Source organism: Harpegnathos saltator, unplaced genomic scaffold, assembly GCF_003227715.2.
Source record: "Harpegnathos saltator strain DR-91 unplaced genomic scaffold, Hsal_v8.6 scaffold698, whole genome shotgun sequence".
In the NCBI taxonomy this organism is placed as follows: Eukaryota; Metazoa; Arthropoda; class Insecta; order Hymenoptera; family Formicidae; genus Harpegnathos; species Harpegnathos saltator.
The window spans coordinates 109,624-129,218 of record NW_020230535.1 but is presented as its reverse complement, the minus strand read 5'-3'; the positions used below and the strand labels follow the sequence as shown (position 1 = coordinate 129,218).

Below are 19,595 nucleotides of genomic sequence, written 5' to 3'. Positions count from 1 at the left end.
CGCGATGTCGAGTGTCGGGATACGCCTCGTCATGTTGGCATAATTTTCGCGAAGACGCCTTCTGCATCTGAGATTAGCTGCGCTTCACTGAACACTATCGGCTCGTGGAGCACAACGATACGATCACGTTTCATTAATGAGGTCGTGTTCTGATTAGTCTTTGGCAGACTCGACTTCCGGTCGAATGTCGCGAAAGTACAGATTTCGCCGTCGACGATTCGCGTTGGACGATACGCGAGAGACAAGACCGTCGCTGAGAATGTGCGATTTGTGAGAGAGGTGCATCGCGATGAGGCCGTTCTTAAAAATCGCGATGAGTACCGCGATGCACCGCGTCAGAATTTTGTGTCGTACGCACGCGCGATTTTCAACCGCGATCGCGATCTCGTATCGTCAGCTCGATATTTTTAATCGTGTGTAATTTTAAACTGCATGCGTTTGCAAGCGCGATTTTGAGCGACTTTCAATCGCGAACGCGACTTTGCGATAAGAATGCAATTGCACGCGGCATCGGGATTCACGAGAAGAAAAGCGCAATGCTTGCGACACGTCTCGCAAAATCGCATATCTCCAGTCGTAGTCGCGCCATTTCGTCAGTCACTCGTTGATAACATCGGCTTGTTTGAGCTTGCTTAACAAAGCGCGACGGGGCAGGCGAAGAGAAAAAGAAAATGCGTCTCTCTCTCCCTCTCTCTCTCTCTCTCTCTCTCTCTCTCTCTCTCTCTCTCTCTCTCTCTCCCTCTCCCTCTCTCTTCTCGTCGCTACGTACCTTTCACTGGAATAGACGGCCTGGTGGAGTGCTGAAAATAAAGAAAACAGACTACAGTCAGTCTCGCCCGATTGGAAAGCGATCGGTTAAAAGTTTGGTGTTGCTTCGTGCAATCGATGAGTGTTATACTGAATTATATCTAGGAGTGCTGTAAATGAGAAAACAAAACGGTGCTTCTCTTCTCGAAGCCGAGAGGTGTATGATACATCATTTCCGGCGGGGGGCGACGGCGCGCACACGCGCGCGATCATCGTCGGCTTCCGACGGCTTCCACGTCGGTCGGCGCGAGATAAGACACCCATCCGGTTTTCCATCGACCGGTCTCGTCAATCCGGACGACCACTCGCACGTTCCCTTCCCGAGCGTATCGATCGCGTACACAAGCAGCGCGGCGGTTTTCGACCTAGTCCCCGGTATAGTCCCCGGTCACGTCGCGCGGCTTCTCACCTGGAGCTCCCCCGAAAAGCGCGAAGCGCGCGTTAATCGCCGCCTTTCTCCCGGAAAGGAACACGTCGGCGTGCAGGGCGACGCGCGCGAATTCCACGACTTCCTCCTCGCTGAGACATCCGCCTGCGCACGATGCAGGGACATTCTCGTCGTGTCGAGGCGGGTGCGGAAGGGGTGAAGAGAAACGTTAGTGACGGTGCTCTTCTTGGTGAGCGGGCGTTCCGGCCAAGCCGAGATGCTCAGGCTCGTGGTGGTGGAGAGAAGGTGCGGAGAAGCAGCGCGAGCAACGCTCTTTCAGCATATTCCGCTCGATAATAAGCCGAGGATGGAGGAGTCTAAGAGCGAGAAGCGGTCCCCGCTGGAACTACCACGTGGCAGTTTCGGTGAGCACTCGCGGAAGACGAGGTCGCGGGTGACGCGCGAATCACCCCCTGGAACCCCCTGGTTCACCGACCGGATTCTCCCGGAGAATCTCTGCGAACGCTCTTGCGAGTCGGAGATTCGATCGTCGGAGTCGGAAATTCTCGATTCGCGGCCGGATATCGCGCGCGTCTATCGTGCATTTGTCTCTAACACGTTGCGCGACGACTTCACTTCCTCAAGTGAGAAGAACAAGCTGAAACTTTCTCTTCGGGGAAACAACCCGGGGTGTCTCAGCTTGTTCTTCTCTCGTTGAGGGAGCGAAATGGGAGTTGTCGCGAGACGCGTTGGACATGGCCACGCTGGACATAAGCACCAAGCCGGAAAGCAAATCAAGTTTTTCTTCCACATCAGTCGAGAATTTCGCACCCCTCGAGACTAAAACGCGTCGATTCGCCCGATCTCTTTTTACCCTGTGATGTCGCGCTGCCCGTGTTGCCTGCCGATAATCGAACAGCGAAAGGCAGTGACGGTCCCATGGAAGTTGAAACGATTCCCCGAGAGATATCGAGCACCCCGGTCAACCCCTATGCACCCTTTCTAGCGCGCTACCTCCCGCCGACTCGAGTGCGTGGTGAAAATCTACACGTCGTAGAAGCTCGGTCGAGCGCTCCTTCAAGTCGCTCGTCAAGATCAGCTCGTCGACCGGCCGCGGCGCGTGATGACGAAGGGGTTGTCGTTGTTATGCTGCAGCAAGGGTTGTGGTGTGTACGTGTGTGTTAATGTTTGCGGTGATGGAGAACGAGGGCGGAGGGCGACGGGGGGTAGGAAGAGGTGCGCGTTACCGAGAGACGAGATGTGACTCGTACAGGAAGCGTTGCGGATGCGAGGCCGTTTCTTGCGGTGTGACCGCCATGGCGTCCGAGGGAGCCCTCCTCTTGGTTCTCCGACTCGTCGACCCCCTCGTCCTCCTCAGCCGAGGAGTCCCGCTCCTTGGCGGGGCACGGCCGAGTGACAGGCCGGTTTTTCCCGGCGCAAAGAAGCATGCATTGCAACATTTACGCGAAACGCCGATATCGATATCAGATCGATATCAGACCGACCGAGCGAGCCGGAGGGGGGTCGATGAAGGGGAGAGTCGTCAAGGAAGACGGCAATTTTGCGGAGAGATGAGCGATGGCCGGGACGACGAGTGAGTCGAGTATTCGAGATCGGTTTGTTATCGAGCCGGTTTTTGTCGCCGGGGGGGTGCGGGTCGGTGGTCCATCGTCGAGACGAGGTCACGAGGTCCGTGATTATGAGCAGCGTCCATGGAGGGAAAAAAAGATGTTACCATGTTAGTAGCGGGAATGACGCGCGAGAGATTCTGTGTTTTTGCGGCCTTCGTCGGCGTCGACATGTCTCTCTACGAGGGAAATTCTTCAGGGGCTTCTCTCGCTAGCTACTCCCGGGACGCGGATCCTGCTGGTCACTCGAGTCTCCCAACATTTCTTTTCTCTCCGGATACACGTACACGCAACCGGATAATTCTGCGCGAGATAACCCTACCTACCCCCCCCCCCCCACCCACCCATCCCGTCTTTGCGTCACGTTCCACTCGATGAATCGGAGTTCATGAATTTATTGCACTACCTGCTGCTGTATGCTTGGTCAAATTAATCCTACGTAAGTCGATCCTTCGTGTGAATTGTCTCTGAGCAATTTATTCCACATCAACATGTGTGCGTGCGCCCCAGAAGTCGATGCCGGCCGGCAGGCTGGTCAGTCAGCCACCTTTCGACTCCTACTCGAATCACATTCTACATAGAGTATTCAAAGACAACCTCGATTCCCGAGACACTCTACATTGCATACAGCGCGTCTATCTAACACACACCGCGCGTGAGCATCGTGCATCCTTTCGAGGAGAACAGAACCGTCATAATAGTAACGATAATAATGTCGAAAGCGCAACCTCTTCGTGGAAAATCAAAGCGAAGCAGCGAAGGGACAACCGCACGCAGAAATAAATACCGCGGCCGTGCACGCACAGTCGCAGTTGCTTGTCTCTCTCGACGTGCCACGTGTCAGAAGAGCCGGAAACCCGACGCGACGCGACGCGATCGGCTGATGACGTGTCGTCGCCGTCGCGTTCAATTGAAAGAAACACCTGCGGAGAGAAACGACCGATTGCGCGAGTGACGGGGAGAGTCCTACCTGAAAGACGTACAGGTACTGGAACATGTCTACCGCGATGTAAACGTCACGAGACGCGGGACCGGATTATTCTTTCCATATTAGGAGCGAGGTTATTCCACGTAGCCCGGGCAACCGGTAAACAGAATTCGCCGGCCAGTCGATGATCGACCGGGAATTTACGCGGACACACGATTCGTTTGAGCCCCCGTTCGCGCGAATTTAACTTTCCTCGCAAAGTGGTACGCGCGCGCGTTATCAACGGCCGAATGATTCGCGAGAATCGCGCGAACGTCGGCTCTGATCTAACGGCGATGATAGCCAGAATCATCGAACATGACGACGCGAGAGCGACTCGCTCTAGATTCTCGCAGTCTCGGTGGCGATTTCAATCGGTGGCGGGTAAGATTGCGCCTTTTCAACGCCTACGTATACCTGTGCTCTTGCGCACTCTGTCTCCGGAGACTCCTCTCGTGACGGAGAAAGAAACGAAACGGAAAAAGAGAGAATTTGGCAGCGTTCAGCAGAAAAAGCTGCTTACTAAGCGTACTTAGTGATTATTATCTGTGATCTTTAACAAATCCAGGGGAATGAACCAATCAGAAACGATAATCACTAAGCGCTTAGTAAGCAGCTTTTTCTGCTGAACGCAGCCTTTGTCTTCCTCATGTATCGCTCTTCGTTCTTTTTTCGTTCGTCCTTCAGCCGGTGTCGCCGATAAGTTTATTTCGTAAACAAACAAAAATCGATAAGAAGAAAGAGAACGGCAGCACGCTGCCGTAGGTTTCCGGCGTCTTCGGGCGTTCGATCGACGCTTTCCGCGAACTCCCGTTAACTTGGAAGCGTTTCAGGACGACGCGTCATTCGACGCCGGTGCGTATTTTGACGGGGATTAATATGCGACTGTACATACCCTCGCCTTCGAAGACGCCAACATGTGGTTGTTCATCTGCGACGGCGGTCCCATCATCTTCTGGCTCAGATCGCGATTCAGGGCGAGAATCGCGTCGATCTCCACCTGTGAAACAGATACGTGCGAGAACTCGTGCGAATATTTGGATCATCGATCGCAGGGCCTCCCCCCATCATCTTGTGGATCATCACTCGCATCACTCTTCGCGCGAAACGAAAGAGCGAAATATACTTCGCGACCCCCGCTTAGCGGAGATTTTTTCTAGCAAATAACAGTGATTACCTTACGACGTGGAATGAGACTCTGCTGAAGCATTTTCTCCCGAAGAGACGTATAAAATCCCGCAAAAAAGATTCCGCCAACGCGTCGAAAAACTCGCAAAAATTGAGAGAACGTCGGACGACACTCGGCGGATATATTTTTTCCTCCTCACTTGGAATACACTCGACGCGCGCTCTTTTCCCGGCACGTTACACAAAGTTGCGACCGCGAGGACTCCCGTATTTCGCGCGATTTTTCCCGTTACGAAGAGACATATAATTATCGTGCCAGGACGGTTCGTACGCGATAAAAATGCCGGTTTTCTTTATTGCACGAGCCCCGTCCTCGTGGCGTATCACGTTACGTTACTTTTTGCAAAAGCCACGCACGGCAAACGAACCGGCCTGACTGACGCGGTGAAGCCGGACTTTCAAGCAGGCTGTCGGAAATAGACTCGCGCGCTCCCATTAGCGCGGCTGCATGTTCGCCCCGTGGCATTGCATAAGCTCGGAATTGAAAATAGCCAAATAACCGTGACCTACGGAATTGAAATATTGCGGTTCGAGATGCCGGCGGCGGCGAAGATGGCGATGGCGTCGCGACGATAAACAGCGGATTGTATGTCGCGTGTCCGTGTGCTCTTTAAATTTCTCTGTCTCTGAAATGCCGCTTGAAAAGCCGAGCCGACCAACAGACAGCCGCGAGTCGCTTAAATTCGAGTAACTTCTCACTCGTCGAGAACGATTTCTCCACGTTGAGCGGTCGAGTGGATCTTCATTCGAGGGCAAGAAATCCAATGCAACGTGCTTCGCCGTTGCAAGAACAAATTTATCCATATCGATTTCGAAACATTCAGTCGTATGGAACGGGTGATTCGCTCCGAGGTGCAATTAAGTTCGTTCGAAGTCTGTTATCTAATCGCAATGATTCAATAGCGGCAAGCATCTCATTGAAACGGGACGTCTCTCTTACTGAAGAAAATTGCTTGAATTATATATAATGTGATTTTTACATTTTTAATTTTTTTTTTCCGTTTTATATCTCTAAGTTTTCTGTGAAAACAGCTGAAGTCAAACATTCGTTCTTGTGACGCTGAGAACGGCGGAATTCACCTATTTTCACTTATTTTCGGCGAGATCTCGCTGCAAAATATTTAGAGAGTACACTTTCCGAGTTTAACCGCATGTCGACGTATCAGCGCACTCTCAGCAGACTTACAGAGAGACGAAATGGAAGTTGCGGCGCGATTAAAAAATTTACTTTCGGCTGATCTCCTGACGGTAACCTGGTAAATCGCGCCGAGACTCGTCTCCCGTTGGATGTAAAAATGCAAACGTAAATTTCCCGAGTCGCTTTATGCGATCGTAAATGCAACGGCGCAGTTTGCCAGCGTACTTACCTCTTTGCCTTTGGTTTCTCCCCTCTCGAACCATTCTACTGTTACGGTGCGCTGCTCTAAATTGACACCGGAGACGACTGCCGAGTGAACGCGACCTGAAACAAAAATTGCACATCGCAATGCATAAGGACTGCGGTAATAATGCAGATATAATGATCGCTCCGCCGATCGCTATGCAACGGAGAGAGCGTGCACGCGCGTTGCTTTCAATTAATACGGGAGACACTCGATGTATATGCAGAGGACTTTTTTTTCCAGCGCACACAGATTCATATCGTATTGTAACGTAAGCGTATTATAACGCAAACACGAAGGGAACGGGTCGCTGGAAAAGCAAACGCGGACAAAGTGGAAATAGTCCGAAGCGCATTTTTGTCCGTTTAACGAGTGAATATTTGCACGCAAAAAATGAATATTTAATCCAATGCCAGTTCCAGTGTCACGGTACTCTTTTCTTTTTTATATTCAGTTGAACAATTTTTTGTTAATCTTCAATATGTTTTCGTTCTTTTATCTTTTTTCATTTTACTGGAATAAAATAATTCATTTTATAATTTTATTTTTGTCCTCATCGCTCATACGTAGGTATGCCTCCGCCGCATTTTGAAGAAAAAAATGTTGATACTAACGCGAACTTTCCAGAAAATTGGCAGGTCTTTTATGCTTTAATTAAAAGAAAGAAGAAACGCCCAACAATGTACCGTTCTGCACAACTTCCGCCTCATCGCCGTCGCTCTTGGCGAAATTCGCCGCTCGGCGCAGGGGGGACGCGAGTCTAGGTATCAAGGATCCCTCGGGCCGAGTCCTTCCTTTTGCAACTCGCTCCTCATCCGCCAGAGGTCGAACCTCGAAGCTGCACGAGTTCAATTTCCGCCGAATCCCGCTGTGTTCGCGAGACAGCAGCGCGGCTCCCTTAGAGCCAACTTTGCTCGTCTCCTTGGATCCTCGCGTCTCATTATTATTCACGCGCGAATTATGCGAGGCTTCGACGCAGGACCTTCGTTTGATCGGCGGCAAGACCTTCCTCAAGTCTTTGGATCTTGCCTTCTTCGATCGCTCTTGCCTTTCCTTGGAAAAATTAATCCTCGATGAGGTTCTCTCCACGAGCTTCTTATCGAAACTCTGCGCTGTTGCGCTGTCCGTCTCCGGTTTGTCCTCGACCTCCGACGTCCAGGACGAGTCCTCAGGCTCACCGGAGATCGCCGATCTCGAGGCGGACTCGTCCGGATCCTCTTCCGCGTCCTTCTGCTCTTCCTCGTCTGGAGCGTACTTGACCCGCTTCTCGTCCTCGTCGGCCGTGCATATCGATACATATCTCGAATGCAGCAGCGCGTCGTTGTAATCGATAACACATGCCTCCGTTAGTTCGGGCTCGTCCGTACTCCTTGCCAAGTCCTCGTGAAGCGAGTCCTCCTCGAGATCCTCGCGATCGTCGATCGGACGGGGCCAAATGTCACTCGGTGGATCGTCCAGCACTTTCGTCGCGTCCGCTCGAGGTCCACCGTCGAACTGATTGTTCGCGAAGTCGTTCGGCTGATTAACAGCATCACCGTTCCTTAAAATCCTCCCTGTGATCTCCTTCTCGAGCTGCCGCTGCTCGTCCTGCGACTTGAGCGACGACTCGACGACGCAGACCGACGACACGGGCAGCTCTTTTCGTGCTCCTTTACGCTTCGAAAGCTTCTTCGACTTCTTGCTCCTCTTGCTGCTGTCGCGCTTGCGACTTTCGTCTTTCCCAGCCGCCTTCTTCTGGTCGTCGAGCCTGTTCTTCGTGCCACACACGCACAGCGACAGCCAATCCATGTTGAGCTTGTAGCTCGGCAGCTCGGCTGACTCGAGGAACTTAAATTCCGCGAGGCAAGATTACGTCACTCCGTCAGCGACGATAATCTGCCGACACTCGTTCGACGCGACATTCCGTTTGTCCTGCTGCCCGACTGCCGAGCCGACAGGCTTCCGCGAATGTCGCCGAGTCCAAGGACTCCGGGCAATCTACTCTCGCGATCGATTCGCCGAGGAGCTTCCTCGGGAACGTCCAGGTTTAGTCTGGCGATGCTCGCTTCGCGCCGCAAAAATTCGTCGAATTCCCGGCGAAGCCGCTGCGGCTCGGCGATCTTAAAAAAGCGCCGTCGAGAGGCTATTAGCGCCGCGAAAGGCGCGTTCACGTGGTCTCTTTTGCTGCGCTCCTCGAAGCACCGCGCGCGCGATCGGCGATTATCCCTCGGGAACATATTCCCTCGGCCGAGACAGTTCGCCGGGCGCTCCTCGTGCTCCAAGAATAAACGCACTTTCGCGGGGAACGCAATCTGTTTGACTTGCGATGCCCGCAGGTAACGTCCGCGAGCAAATGTACGGCGAGTGGAACGAACGCGCTAGCTTGTCCCATGAAACAACATTCGTCCCGCGTCCCGAGCGGTCTCGCGAATCTCCATTTCCCAGGTATATCCTCGTAAATCGCACCCCTGCCGATAAACAACTGCGAGTACTCTGCGCGTTTCACGAAGGTATTCACTCTGCAAGAGAACCGCACTGAAAGGAAATGGAAAGGAAAGGAAAGAGGAGAGAGAGAGAGAGAGAGAGAGAGAGAAACTTTAGCGAATTCGCAACTTGAGAAATGCCTGAGCAAACGGTCGGAAATTGTGAGGCGCGATGACAGGGGCGAGAGGAAGGGGAGGGGGAAGGGAAGCTTAATGAGGCGAAACTGGGTCGGGTGACAATTAACTTTGCAGGATGATCCGCGAGTTCGCAGCGTATAGCGACGCCGTCGTTGTCGGCGACAAAGATTCGAGACACGCTCGCGGACGCGTCGCGACCGACTTGATACCGTCGACTGACAATGCACGCCGAGCGACGTTTCATAAACGCACTTATCATGACGCCCGAGGAGTCATTTCAGGCCGGCGGCGCGGGGCCCCCACCTCGGGCTGCGAACAATTTCTCGGCTCGCCCTGATGAGCCCGTGCGTTATGCGCTATCGGTTACGAGAGCAGCCGATGGGAGGACGCACGCGGAATTATTCGGCCAGAAACACCGCTGTGAAGCCGATGTGTGCGTCGCAACGGCGGCGTTGTATTAAAAAGTCATTAAGCTCGTGACTGCTGGAGAAACGAGAGGCGGATCATTCAGACGGATTATCGTCGGATAATTACAGCGTCGGAGACAGAAAAAAGAGAGAGAGAGAGAGAGAGAGAGAGAGAGAGAGAGAAGGGGGGGAGCTTAATTAACCGCGTTGAAAAAATCTGATAGAAAGAACCAAGTCTCAAGGTTACGCGAATCTCTGTCGGCCGAGGTCGAGTAAAAATGGACAATTCGACGGTAGAAATTTGGACGACGGAAAGTACAATCTTGTGAGATCATTGAACCCGAGATTCGATCTTCTCCGAATTGTTTTGCGACACGAGCTCGTCCGCGAGTCGACATTCGCATGCGAGCAGATTCAGAAAGATGTCGGCAAATTTGCGAGGGTTTCCCCGCGAAGTGGAACCGCGGCTCCGCTATTCGTTCGAGATTCTAGCTACATCCGGCTGTTGCCGAGGCGGCCCTCGCGCAAGGTTAATGTCGCGAACGGCGCTCGATTCCCGCGGCACCAGCCGCGCGCGGCGCACGAATGTCACTCGAAGAATCGATAACTCGGCGGCATCGCCGCGAGCCGAGCGGGGAATAATTCACGAGTTATTTCGGGATGAGGAGAATTATATATATCGGCCTAAAGTTTAGGGCGCGAGAGCGCGGAGTCGCGAGCAGGCCCCGTGCGCGCCGATGGCCGAGGGTGGACTGACGTCGTCGCGGCGACCGATTCGAGTCGTCGATTACGCGCGCGGACGATAATGAGGAGGCATTAACGGGACCTCGTTAACGATCGGTCGGTGGCGTGCGAATTTTCGCGGCTGACTTTCCCGGGCAGCTCATCTGCTCAACGTCCGTGTAACACATTCGTAAGTGACGTCAACAACGATCGACTCGCTAGGAAATTGCGAGAGATCGCGAAATCGCGAGCACGCGTTTAATACACACGGTGTCCCGCGAGAAGCCAGCGGCGTGGACGTACGTCGACTACAAAGCTACGAGGCTCGATCGACCGCCACGAGACGTCGTCATCGTCGTCGCCGTCGTGGCGTGGATCCGTCGCCAATGAGATATGTAACACTGAGCTCATCTGGCATTCACGATATGCGACTCCCGGTGCCTCCCGGTGCGTGACCACGCGGTACCAGCCCATATTTATTTACAGTGTACGGCTCGGAAGTCGAGCCTTTACCTACACACGGGGACGATCGCGCCGCGGAAGTGCGGGACCTCTTCGACAGGTAGTCGGCGGCCAGCGCGCGCTTCTTCCTCGCCGCGCCTATAAAACGCCGCCTCGGTGGTCATTGGGTTTTCGTTCTTGTCGAATCCAATCGAAAATTTCACATCTTCGCGCGCTGCCAAGTGTTACAATTCGACGCTTGTAATAAACCGTGCATTCATAACTGCCGCCGTTACTTCTCCGTACGTCGCGAATGATCGATCAAACGTTCAAGCAGTGTGACAAATAATATTCGGACTTTTCAGCTGAAACGAAACGACGGTACTCTTGTTGTGCCGTTGCAATTTCATGAAATCGATGCGTAACCCTGCGTCACGCGTTGTTTCATCAATGTTACAACAACATAAGAGTAATATAATCGCTTCGTTCAACTTGAGAATTCTGAAATTATTTATCACACGCAATCCAGTAACCGCCGAATCTAACACGAGTTATTAGCGGTGATACACCAGCTTGAAATTGATCGGTAACCAAACGGAAGAAAATTCCGTTCGTCTTAAACGAAAGCTGTAAGCGAAAAATTTACAAAAGACGTGACGAAATAGTGGCGGCTCTTTTTTAGATGCTCAACGACGACATTAGCAATTAAATGCCCCGAAACCACTGACGCGTCTCGATCCGACTGAAATGCATTTCGGCCGCATCCCGATTAAAACGGGAGCGCTCAACAAGCGCGCTCGGGTTCGGGGGTCCACCAGCCGCACGGTCTATTGAACATTAAATTTAAGCAGCGGCTTCCTGCCGCAGATCCGTCGTGTGTAAAGTGAGCATGGAGGATGTTGTGTTACATTATGTCGGTACACAAAGCTCGAAATCGAGCAATCACATCGTACATGCACAACGGCGCGGCTAATCGTGATGCGCCTCGAGAGCGCCGAGGGAAATGAAAATGAAGGGCCAGTCGTACAAATGTCGCGCGTGAATGTCCGGCGTTTTGTCCATCACGTTGTTATTGTCATTAGACGTTAAACGAATAAGAATATCGGATTCACCTTGAAATTTCATACAGAACTAACAGGGGGATCCCTCCGACGAATTCAGAGACGCGAGCAAGCGACGAAGCCAAATTTAAAGCCCCGAAGAACAGAATGAACGAATAAACAACAGAAGCCACTAAGCAAGATCCAAACTCGAGCTCTTCGATGTATCGGACACGCAAACGAGCGGCGAAGCCAAAACTCGAAATCTCCGAGGAAATAAAACAGAAGAACGAATAAAACGACTATCGAATAGAATTACAATTTCGTCCGTGTCCTTTCGAAGTGCGAACTAATTCCACGAACGCGCGGTTCCATGTCGAAGGTCCCCCTTCACTCGTGTCCCCGGATGATCGTGTTTAATCGAATTCTGTACAGAGGATACGAGGAGACACGTATCGCTGTTGCGACTCGTGGGTGGGACAAGGGAACGAACGAGTCTCGTGTTGGCAACTCTTTTAGTTGCCAACAGTCCCACGGAGAACCGCCACTTGCGGGAGGACTCGAGCTTGTTACCGACCAGACCAAGTCGAGAGCTTGAGCAGCAAGTTCTCCGGCTGGGTTACCAACAGCACCGGCCGGCCAACAGCTGGTGATGGTGTCCAGCGGAGATGGGGTCGGATTACACCGCGTGTATGCGTGTACACATTGTATACGCACGTGCATAAATAGACGCGTTCAGAAGTGCCAAGCAAGTCCAATTTGTCCGAGACAAATTGGATTTTGCCCGTCGGATCATATCACCGTCGGGCCTCCGGTGATGACGACGACGTTACACGCGCGTTGTTTTGTAGGAATCAACCGGAACACCGCGAATTCTTAAAACCTACCTATCGTAACCACAGCACATCGCGACGCGTCGCGCTTTCGCTTGAATTATTATTAACTCTGTTAACCGGGTCGTTTCTGAATCGGAGACCCGAGACCTGAATCAAAGGCGGAGCAGATAAATATAATCGAGGGAGGAGTGAGGAAACGTCGGAAGACACAGAGCGCGCGCTTTCACGCCGCGAACGGCCGATTGTCGTGTTTTCGGATTTTCAACGTTAAATTCGGTTCCGATTCGGACCTCGCGAGAATGTTCGCTTTTAGCGATACTTCCTTCGTCAATAGGTAATTATCTAGTTCTTCTCCCCGCGTCCGTCAAGTGACTCGCCATTTCATTAATATTGTTAACTTTAACTTTATTTAAACCAGTGTCGAGCCAATGAAGTCACTATAAACGAGCTTTCGCCAGTCCAACACGCGGTGTGTCGCTTCGTCCCTCAAACTCGCAGGGTAATTGAATTCGTTCGTTAAGCCAAAGAAATTCTTCGCTCCAGCGTCAAGCTCGGTTCTCCTCGGCCGCGAGAAAATGAGACTTGACGTGTGACTTGAGTGGGGTCTCAAATACGGCACAGCACCCTGAGAGTTTAACGTTAAACGCTGTGTCCGATTACGGTGGTCGCGCTTCGAAAGCCGCAAGTCTGCGGCAAATAGTGCTACCGGCGCCCTTGCGCACACGGAGTCGGTGTGTTGTCTGTGTGTGTCTGTGCGCGCCATCCACCTTCGCGTGCGGCTTTTAAAAATGGCTCGCGCTGGCGGGTGGGCGCGAGATCGCACGTGAAGACGGCACGTGAGCGCGCGCTCGCGCTATCCCGAACAAAAAATTGTTAGGGTCATCCTCATGAAGCACTAGGCCCCGATAAAGCTGAAAGTAGGACGCCCTAAAAAGGACTGCCTCATTATTACTACACCCAGGCTCCAAGATGGATCTTCTAGGGATGTTTTAGATTTTACGAAATAAGGCTTTAACATAGAAAACTGATGTGGGCCTTAGAAGGAGCTTTCGAGGATGCTTTATACAAAACCAAGTTTTGTTATAGAAAATTAATAAGATCTGAAGCGTGTAATAAAATTGTCATAGTTTAATATTGTTTTAGTAGATACCTGTTCTATCTGATTCTTTAAAAAATTTTTTAATTATACCGTAATTAAAAACAAATGTTATTAGTCGCCATTCATTAGTCTCTTTCAAGAATTTTTCTAGTATCGTCTTCGTTTCGAAATGCAGCAAACTTTAATAAAAGCAGTGGCAGGATTTTTATGTGTAAAGAATGCTATATTTTTAAAATAAAAGTTCTTGTTGTATATACTAACAAGGTTGTATACCAACAAGGTTATAAAGAAATAAAGAAATTACAGTCTAAATTTGTTGGAATAAAAAGAACAAATATTTTTACTCGAGCAATAATAAAAATATTTCTTTGTAAGGCCCTATTGGTATTATAAGGCTGTCATAATATTGCCTTATGAGGACCCGTTAAACCATTTGTTACGCATCTTGTAAGACCCTAGTCTTTCTATCCCTACTAAGGCCCGATTAATATTAGGGAAGAATAATCGAGCCCTTGCCAGAACCCTATTAATTTTTTTACTCGGGATGTGAGACGCGGCGCGTCGTCCACCAGATTTGCATGTTTCTCGATCGAGCCCGGTTGACCTGTTGAACCGATATACAAAGTTCGTCAGCCATTATTTCGTGTCGCTGTCTGGCGTAACGTGCAAGTAGTACACAACATTATACCCCATTCTGGCGACGTCGGTGAAACGTTAACCCGAATTTCAACTCCGCTCCAAATGAAGACCCCAACTTAGATTAAAAGCTTTAATCGACATCGGTGGGAGCAGCCGTTAGTCGTGCAACGCAGCCCGCGGCAATTAGAATTTTCCCCGCGACGGACGACGCTGCTCTCGTGAGCACGCCATTATTATCGCGGCTTCCGGGCGACGTTTCCCGATACTCTTGCAATGTATACGTGTTTAAAATAGTTTTGTATGCCGCGGGGACACCGGTGCTTCGGTGTAACGTCCCGAGTTTCTCGTAAAACCGATGGAGACGGCCGTCGAGGATCGAAGCTTGGCTCTCTCTCTCTCTCTCTCTCTCTTGGCGAGGTTCCAACGGCCGACCGTGTCGACTTTCCTCGTTTTATCGCGCGGTGATCTATGACAATCGATCTCCGCGATATTTCATGCTTCCCGATACGGCGCGTGTCGAAGTTAGTTTCGGCCGCGGAGTAGACGGCAATTTTCCCGACACGGGAGCGGAAATTTTATTTCCCGGGGGCGTGGGCTTGAGTCCACACGTGGCTCGCGCGTGCATTCTTTTACCTTCTTTTTTCGAGAAAGTGAAATACTGGCGAGCGGAATTCTCTCGAAGAGACAAGACCAAGGAAGAGCTCTACAATGTTCATCCGACCGCATCGCTCCTCGCTCCTCGCGAGGGATTTCCCTTTTGAAAAAATTGCAGCTCGCGCTCGGAAAAACGATGCAGCGCGCGCGATATGGGCGAGCGAGCGCGAGATCGATGCACATTACCGGCGGCGATGTCACACGAGCGTGTTCGTCTCCGCGGCTTTAATCGTCCGTGAACGACAACGGCGGATCGTCGCCTCGCTTCCGGCTCTCTCTCTCTCTCTCTTCTCTTCTTGTCGCCGGGCTTTCCCAACGAGATGAGAATACGACGTAGAAAGACACATCTACGGCCCACCATTGTCTCTCCGAGCGGGTCGTCTCCGATTTACTTTCTACCAGCGGACGGTCGTTCCAGTTCCGTACGTGGCACCGACAACCGGGCGGCTCGCGTGGGCGGCACTTGAGGAGCGCAAATTTTCCTCGCCGATTGCCATCCCCCTCACGGAGCGCTTGGTGGTGAAGAGGATGAAGGGAAAAGAGGAGGGAAGAGGAAAGAGACCGAAGTACACATGTGTGGGCGCGCGAAAGAGCGCATGAGAGCTCATTAAGTCGCACTGTTAATACGACGTGAAATTAACACAAGCACTCTGAAAATACGAAATAACTTCCAACGTGAAACTTCACCGCGCCGTCGAGCGCGTCACTGTGCAAACCGTCTCTCTCTCTCTCTCTCTCTCTCTCTCTCTCTCTCTCTCTCCCTCTCTCTCTCTCTCTCTCTCTCTCTCTCTCTCTCTCTCTCTCTCTCTCTCTCTCTCTCTCTCTCTCTCTCTCGGAGCAACCAACACCGATCTTGTCGTCTTCTTTTCTCTGGTTATTTCGCGCGCGCGTGAGCTGAAAGGATCGCAATAACGCTGTGGCAATGAGGGAAAGTGGAATTTGGGCTACACGCAGGAGTGCACGCGCGCGTGTGAGCGTGCGAGCGAGCGGACGGATTTCGTGGATGCGAGACACTAGAACGTTCGACGGGGACGACGGCAAATGACGTAAGATAAGATAAGACGAAGTGAGGTTTGGTGAGTCGAGAGAGGCTCCTTACGGGCGTCCTTATAAGGCTGCGGCGCCCACGTGTGCGCGGCTCGAGCGACTCCGCGCGGCTTTCGGGCAAGGACTATATACGAGTCTCTCTCTCTCTCTCTCTCTCTCTCTCTCCCAGTCTCTGCATTTTCTTTCTTGTCGTCGGCTACGTGCACGGTAGACGCGGAATGGATCGCGTACCTTAAGCAGCGTCATCGGCGCGCTCGTTCCCGCACCGGCGTGGCGGTCGCATTAGGCGTCGGGTTGGGATTCGATTTTTACGAGGATATTTCCGTAGATGGTAACAAAGTGGATGAAGGGCGCCGAATGAAGGAAATGCATGTTGCGAGGGGCTTTTTAAAGACAGTTTTCACCGTCGCATCGGGCTGTAAGAGGATGTGCTTGCTTATCTTCCTTGATCCAGGAAACCGAACTTACTGCGCCAGGTATGAATCATACTTGGAACTGTAACTTTGTTAAAGATATCAAAAAGAGGCATAATTATCCCAAAATAATATTATTGGAATTAATAATATTCTTGAAATTGATAATATTATTGGAATAATTCTTAAAATAAAAGAAAAGTAATTAAAATATTAAAATAATAAAATAAAATTCCCCAAAGAATTAACCTGAAGCATTTCTCTTTTTGCGAATGAGAAATAGTGGATCTGGAATTGAAACCTGAAATATCATATCAATCGAAGGAATCTATTTCTGATATATCGCAAATATATAATACTATAATATTAGAGCTGCCGCACGAAATTCCCCGAACTCACGTCAAGGTACGTGTGACTCATCTCGATGAGCCTTCGATATCGCAACGTTGACTCGCCAGATGGTTCAATATTGAAAGTCGCATGAAGCGTGATTCGTTTGGATGTCGCATGATAACCAGAGCGGACATCAGCATCATAGGCCGGCGGAGACACGGCGGAAGCCACGAGAGTTCGTCGACAAAATTAAGTCATCGATACTTTTATTCGGTTGCACTCCGCCTGCGGCGCATAATCATAACGCATCGCGTGATTACGCGCTGAATGCGTATCGGCCACTTGTTGCATCGCGCACTGCTGTTCCTCGCATCCGAGAAGCAAAATTGCGTCGATGAGTTACCGATGCATCACGATCGCTCCGCGATAGTCATCACCTCGACCACGTAACCGACGAATTGAGCACTCGCAAGAGAAGCCCCCCCGCGCGGCTCGTAATCGCGATCTCACCGGAGATGCACTCGCGCTGTATTCCCCGTCCGAGTGACACGATTTTCTCTACTTGGGAAAAGAATTCGCAGTTGTGCAATTGAGAAGCGACTAGACGAAAATTCGATCACGATAAATCTCTCCGCGACCGCGACCGAAAAAATGTTCGTTTGAACACTCGGCAGTGTCAAAACTCGCTTGAGACAACTAAGAGCAATCGAGTGAGTGATCGGAAACCTCCTGCAGGGGGCTTCTAGAGTTCTCCACTTGGTCCCTATACCAGGCAACGATGGATCCAATTTTCTTTTTCGATAAAAAATTGTCAGAAGAAAATTGATCGCATTTTTATTGAATATTGATACATTTACTTACAAAAATTTTTAATTTATTCATATTTAAAATAATTTATCATTTCAATTTAAATGGAAACAAATATAATCAGATTAAGGAATTAAAAAAATGAATTTTTCATATTAAACATAAATTATAATGTACAATTTGCAAAACATTTCTTCCTGTCTCTGCCGTTCTCTCCTTTCTCTCTCGCCTCCCTGACGTTCACATCCTCCCTACGCAATTACCTCGCGTCATGTTATACTTCGCGTACGGCCGCTTATTATCATCGTTCGGCGCGATGCAATTAATAACGGCGACACGCGGCCGTAATTGACGAACGTGTCCCACTTGCTAATCAAACGTACGTCCTGCAGCGCACTATTCTCGGCCTTCGGCGCGTCTTAAGTGCATCTACTTGGCGGAATATCTGTCCACTGTCGCTCACCAAGCTCCAGATACCGCGGCCGAAATAGAGCGCAGACTAAAATAGACGCGCGCTGCCCGTGAATGCCCCTTAATGCGCGGGATGAAAGAAATCGCAACGAGGCAAGTTGCGCCTACACGTAACGCAACCGGTATCCGCAATCGCGACTAACGCGCGTATCTCGCGCGTAAAGACGGGCAGATCTTGAAATCCGCGCTTCTCCGCAGAAACCAATCTCTACCGCACCGAAGCGAATAGATCTCGAAATGTCCGGCGAGCACTCGTAAAAAAAAGAAGAAAAAAAGAAGAGAAAAAGAAATGCACCGAATCAATTCGTTGTATGATCTTCAACGTTGCAGGACAGATCGCGAGTCCGGAAGATCCGACTTGGAAAATGAAAAGATACAGGGTCGGTTAAAAAGATTGCTCTATTTCTTGTTTTCCTCGACTACCTGAAGAAGAGCGATCACCTTGTACGACAGAGATCCAGAAAAACAAGCCGAATCGTCGGCGAAAGATCAAAGGGGACGACGGCGGTCACTTCGTCGACCAATGATTTGTTTCTTTCGAAGGTGAAACCAAGTGAAATTTTTGACTCAGAGACATCAAACCGAACTTTTTAATTAATCCGCAAGATACAACGTACACAATTAGCGACGGTCAAATGGCTCTCGCGAGTCTAAACAAAAATGAAAAAGAAATATATATATATATAAAACGAACGCGGGGGGATTTATCGGCGCGTTTTACCCGACGCGTTCGACCTCGTCGAATCGCAGCCTCGTCGATCACGCAACGAATCCGCGTTGAATTATACGCGACAGAGCAGCGGCCGCTGGCGCTTTTTTAATCGCGCGCGCGTTTTTCCGATCCCAGCGACGGTAAGCCGCACACACGTGCAATGCCATTTTCTTTTTTCATCTGCATCGCGAAGGTCGGACAGTTTAAATATGGACAATGGCAACGGGCGCGCATTACGCGCATTACGCGCGCAACTCGGGCGATTTTGAATGCGAACGGGTAGGGACTCGCCTTTGTCGCAAGTTTGAATAACGCGAACAAGGCGAGCCTGACTTTCGCAGTCGGTATGCCGTAGGCCTCACCTCACCTCGCACGCGGTCGCCTAATTTTCCTGCCCGCATCGATTACCTTGCGCCGTGCATGTCGCGCCGTTGGCCGCGCGAATCCCGATGCGAGTTTGTTTTTTTACGGAGGTCTGAATTTTCACGTCGACGTTCGAAAGAAGGAGCGAAAAAGAAACAGAATACGAAAAATGCTCGGAACGACGTTTCCAATGCAAACAACCTAGATACTTAGACCTAGATACTTAAGGCTCGTCTACATTAGCATTGTAAGAGTAAGGCTGTAAGGTTGCAAGACACGAAATGAAATATTTTCATTCGCTGACACAGCTTACGTTACAACCTTACAGCCTTGCTCTTACAGCTATTGTAGACGAGCCTTCAGACATCCGGATGTACCTAAATATATCGCGCGAAAAATATTGGCAAATACATAACATGTATTCGTGGAAGTATTCAAAGAAAGTTAAAAAGAACAAACTGTAAAGGCCGGTTGTTCCAACTCCTTGGTAAGTTAACTGATAGTCAGTAAATCGTATGTCTGTCTTTGTCTAAGTTGAAGGAAAAACCAAGACAAACTGTCTTGATGACTTAACTGTCAGTTAACTTACCAAGAAGTTGGAACAACCGGCCCTAAGAATTTTCAGCCAACGAATGATTCAAGTTTTCACAGTCTCCATGCGATTTGATTTA

General features: G+C 50.5%; 1 protein-coding gene across 8 annotated transcripts in view; it reads right to left on the bottom strand.

The window, feature by feature from the left end:
- Klp10A (kinesin-like protein 10A) overlaps window positions 1–19,595 on the bottom strand; it is a 43,933-nt gene that overhangs the window by 13,569 nt on the left and 10,769 nt on the right. For 2 of the 8 annotated variants that reach the window (XM_025305461.1, XM_019844833.2), the window contains exons 2-5: window positions 6,325–6,419; window positions 4,665–4,769; window positions 2,422–2,568; window positions 770–800 (exon numbers count right to left, since the gene is read on the bottom strand). In XM_025305461.1, the coding sequence (XP_025161246.1) occupies window positions 770–800; window positions 2,422–2,568; window positions 4,665–4,769; window positions 6,325–6,419 (378 nt within the window). Of the gene's footprint in view, window positions 1–769; window positions 801–2,421; window positions 2,569–4,664; window positions 4,770–6,324; window positions 6,420–7,025; window positions 9,186–19,595 lie in introns of those variants that run through there. The other 6 variants (XM_019844830.2, XM_019844831.2, XM_019844832.2 and 3 more) reach the window with 6 other exon arrangements.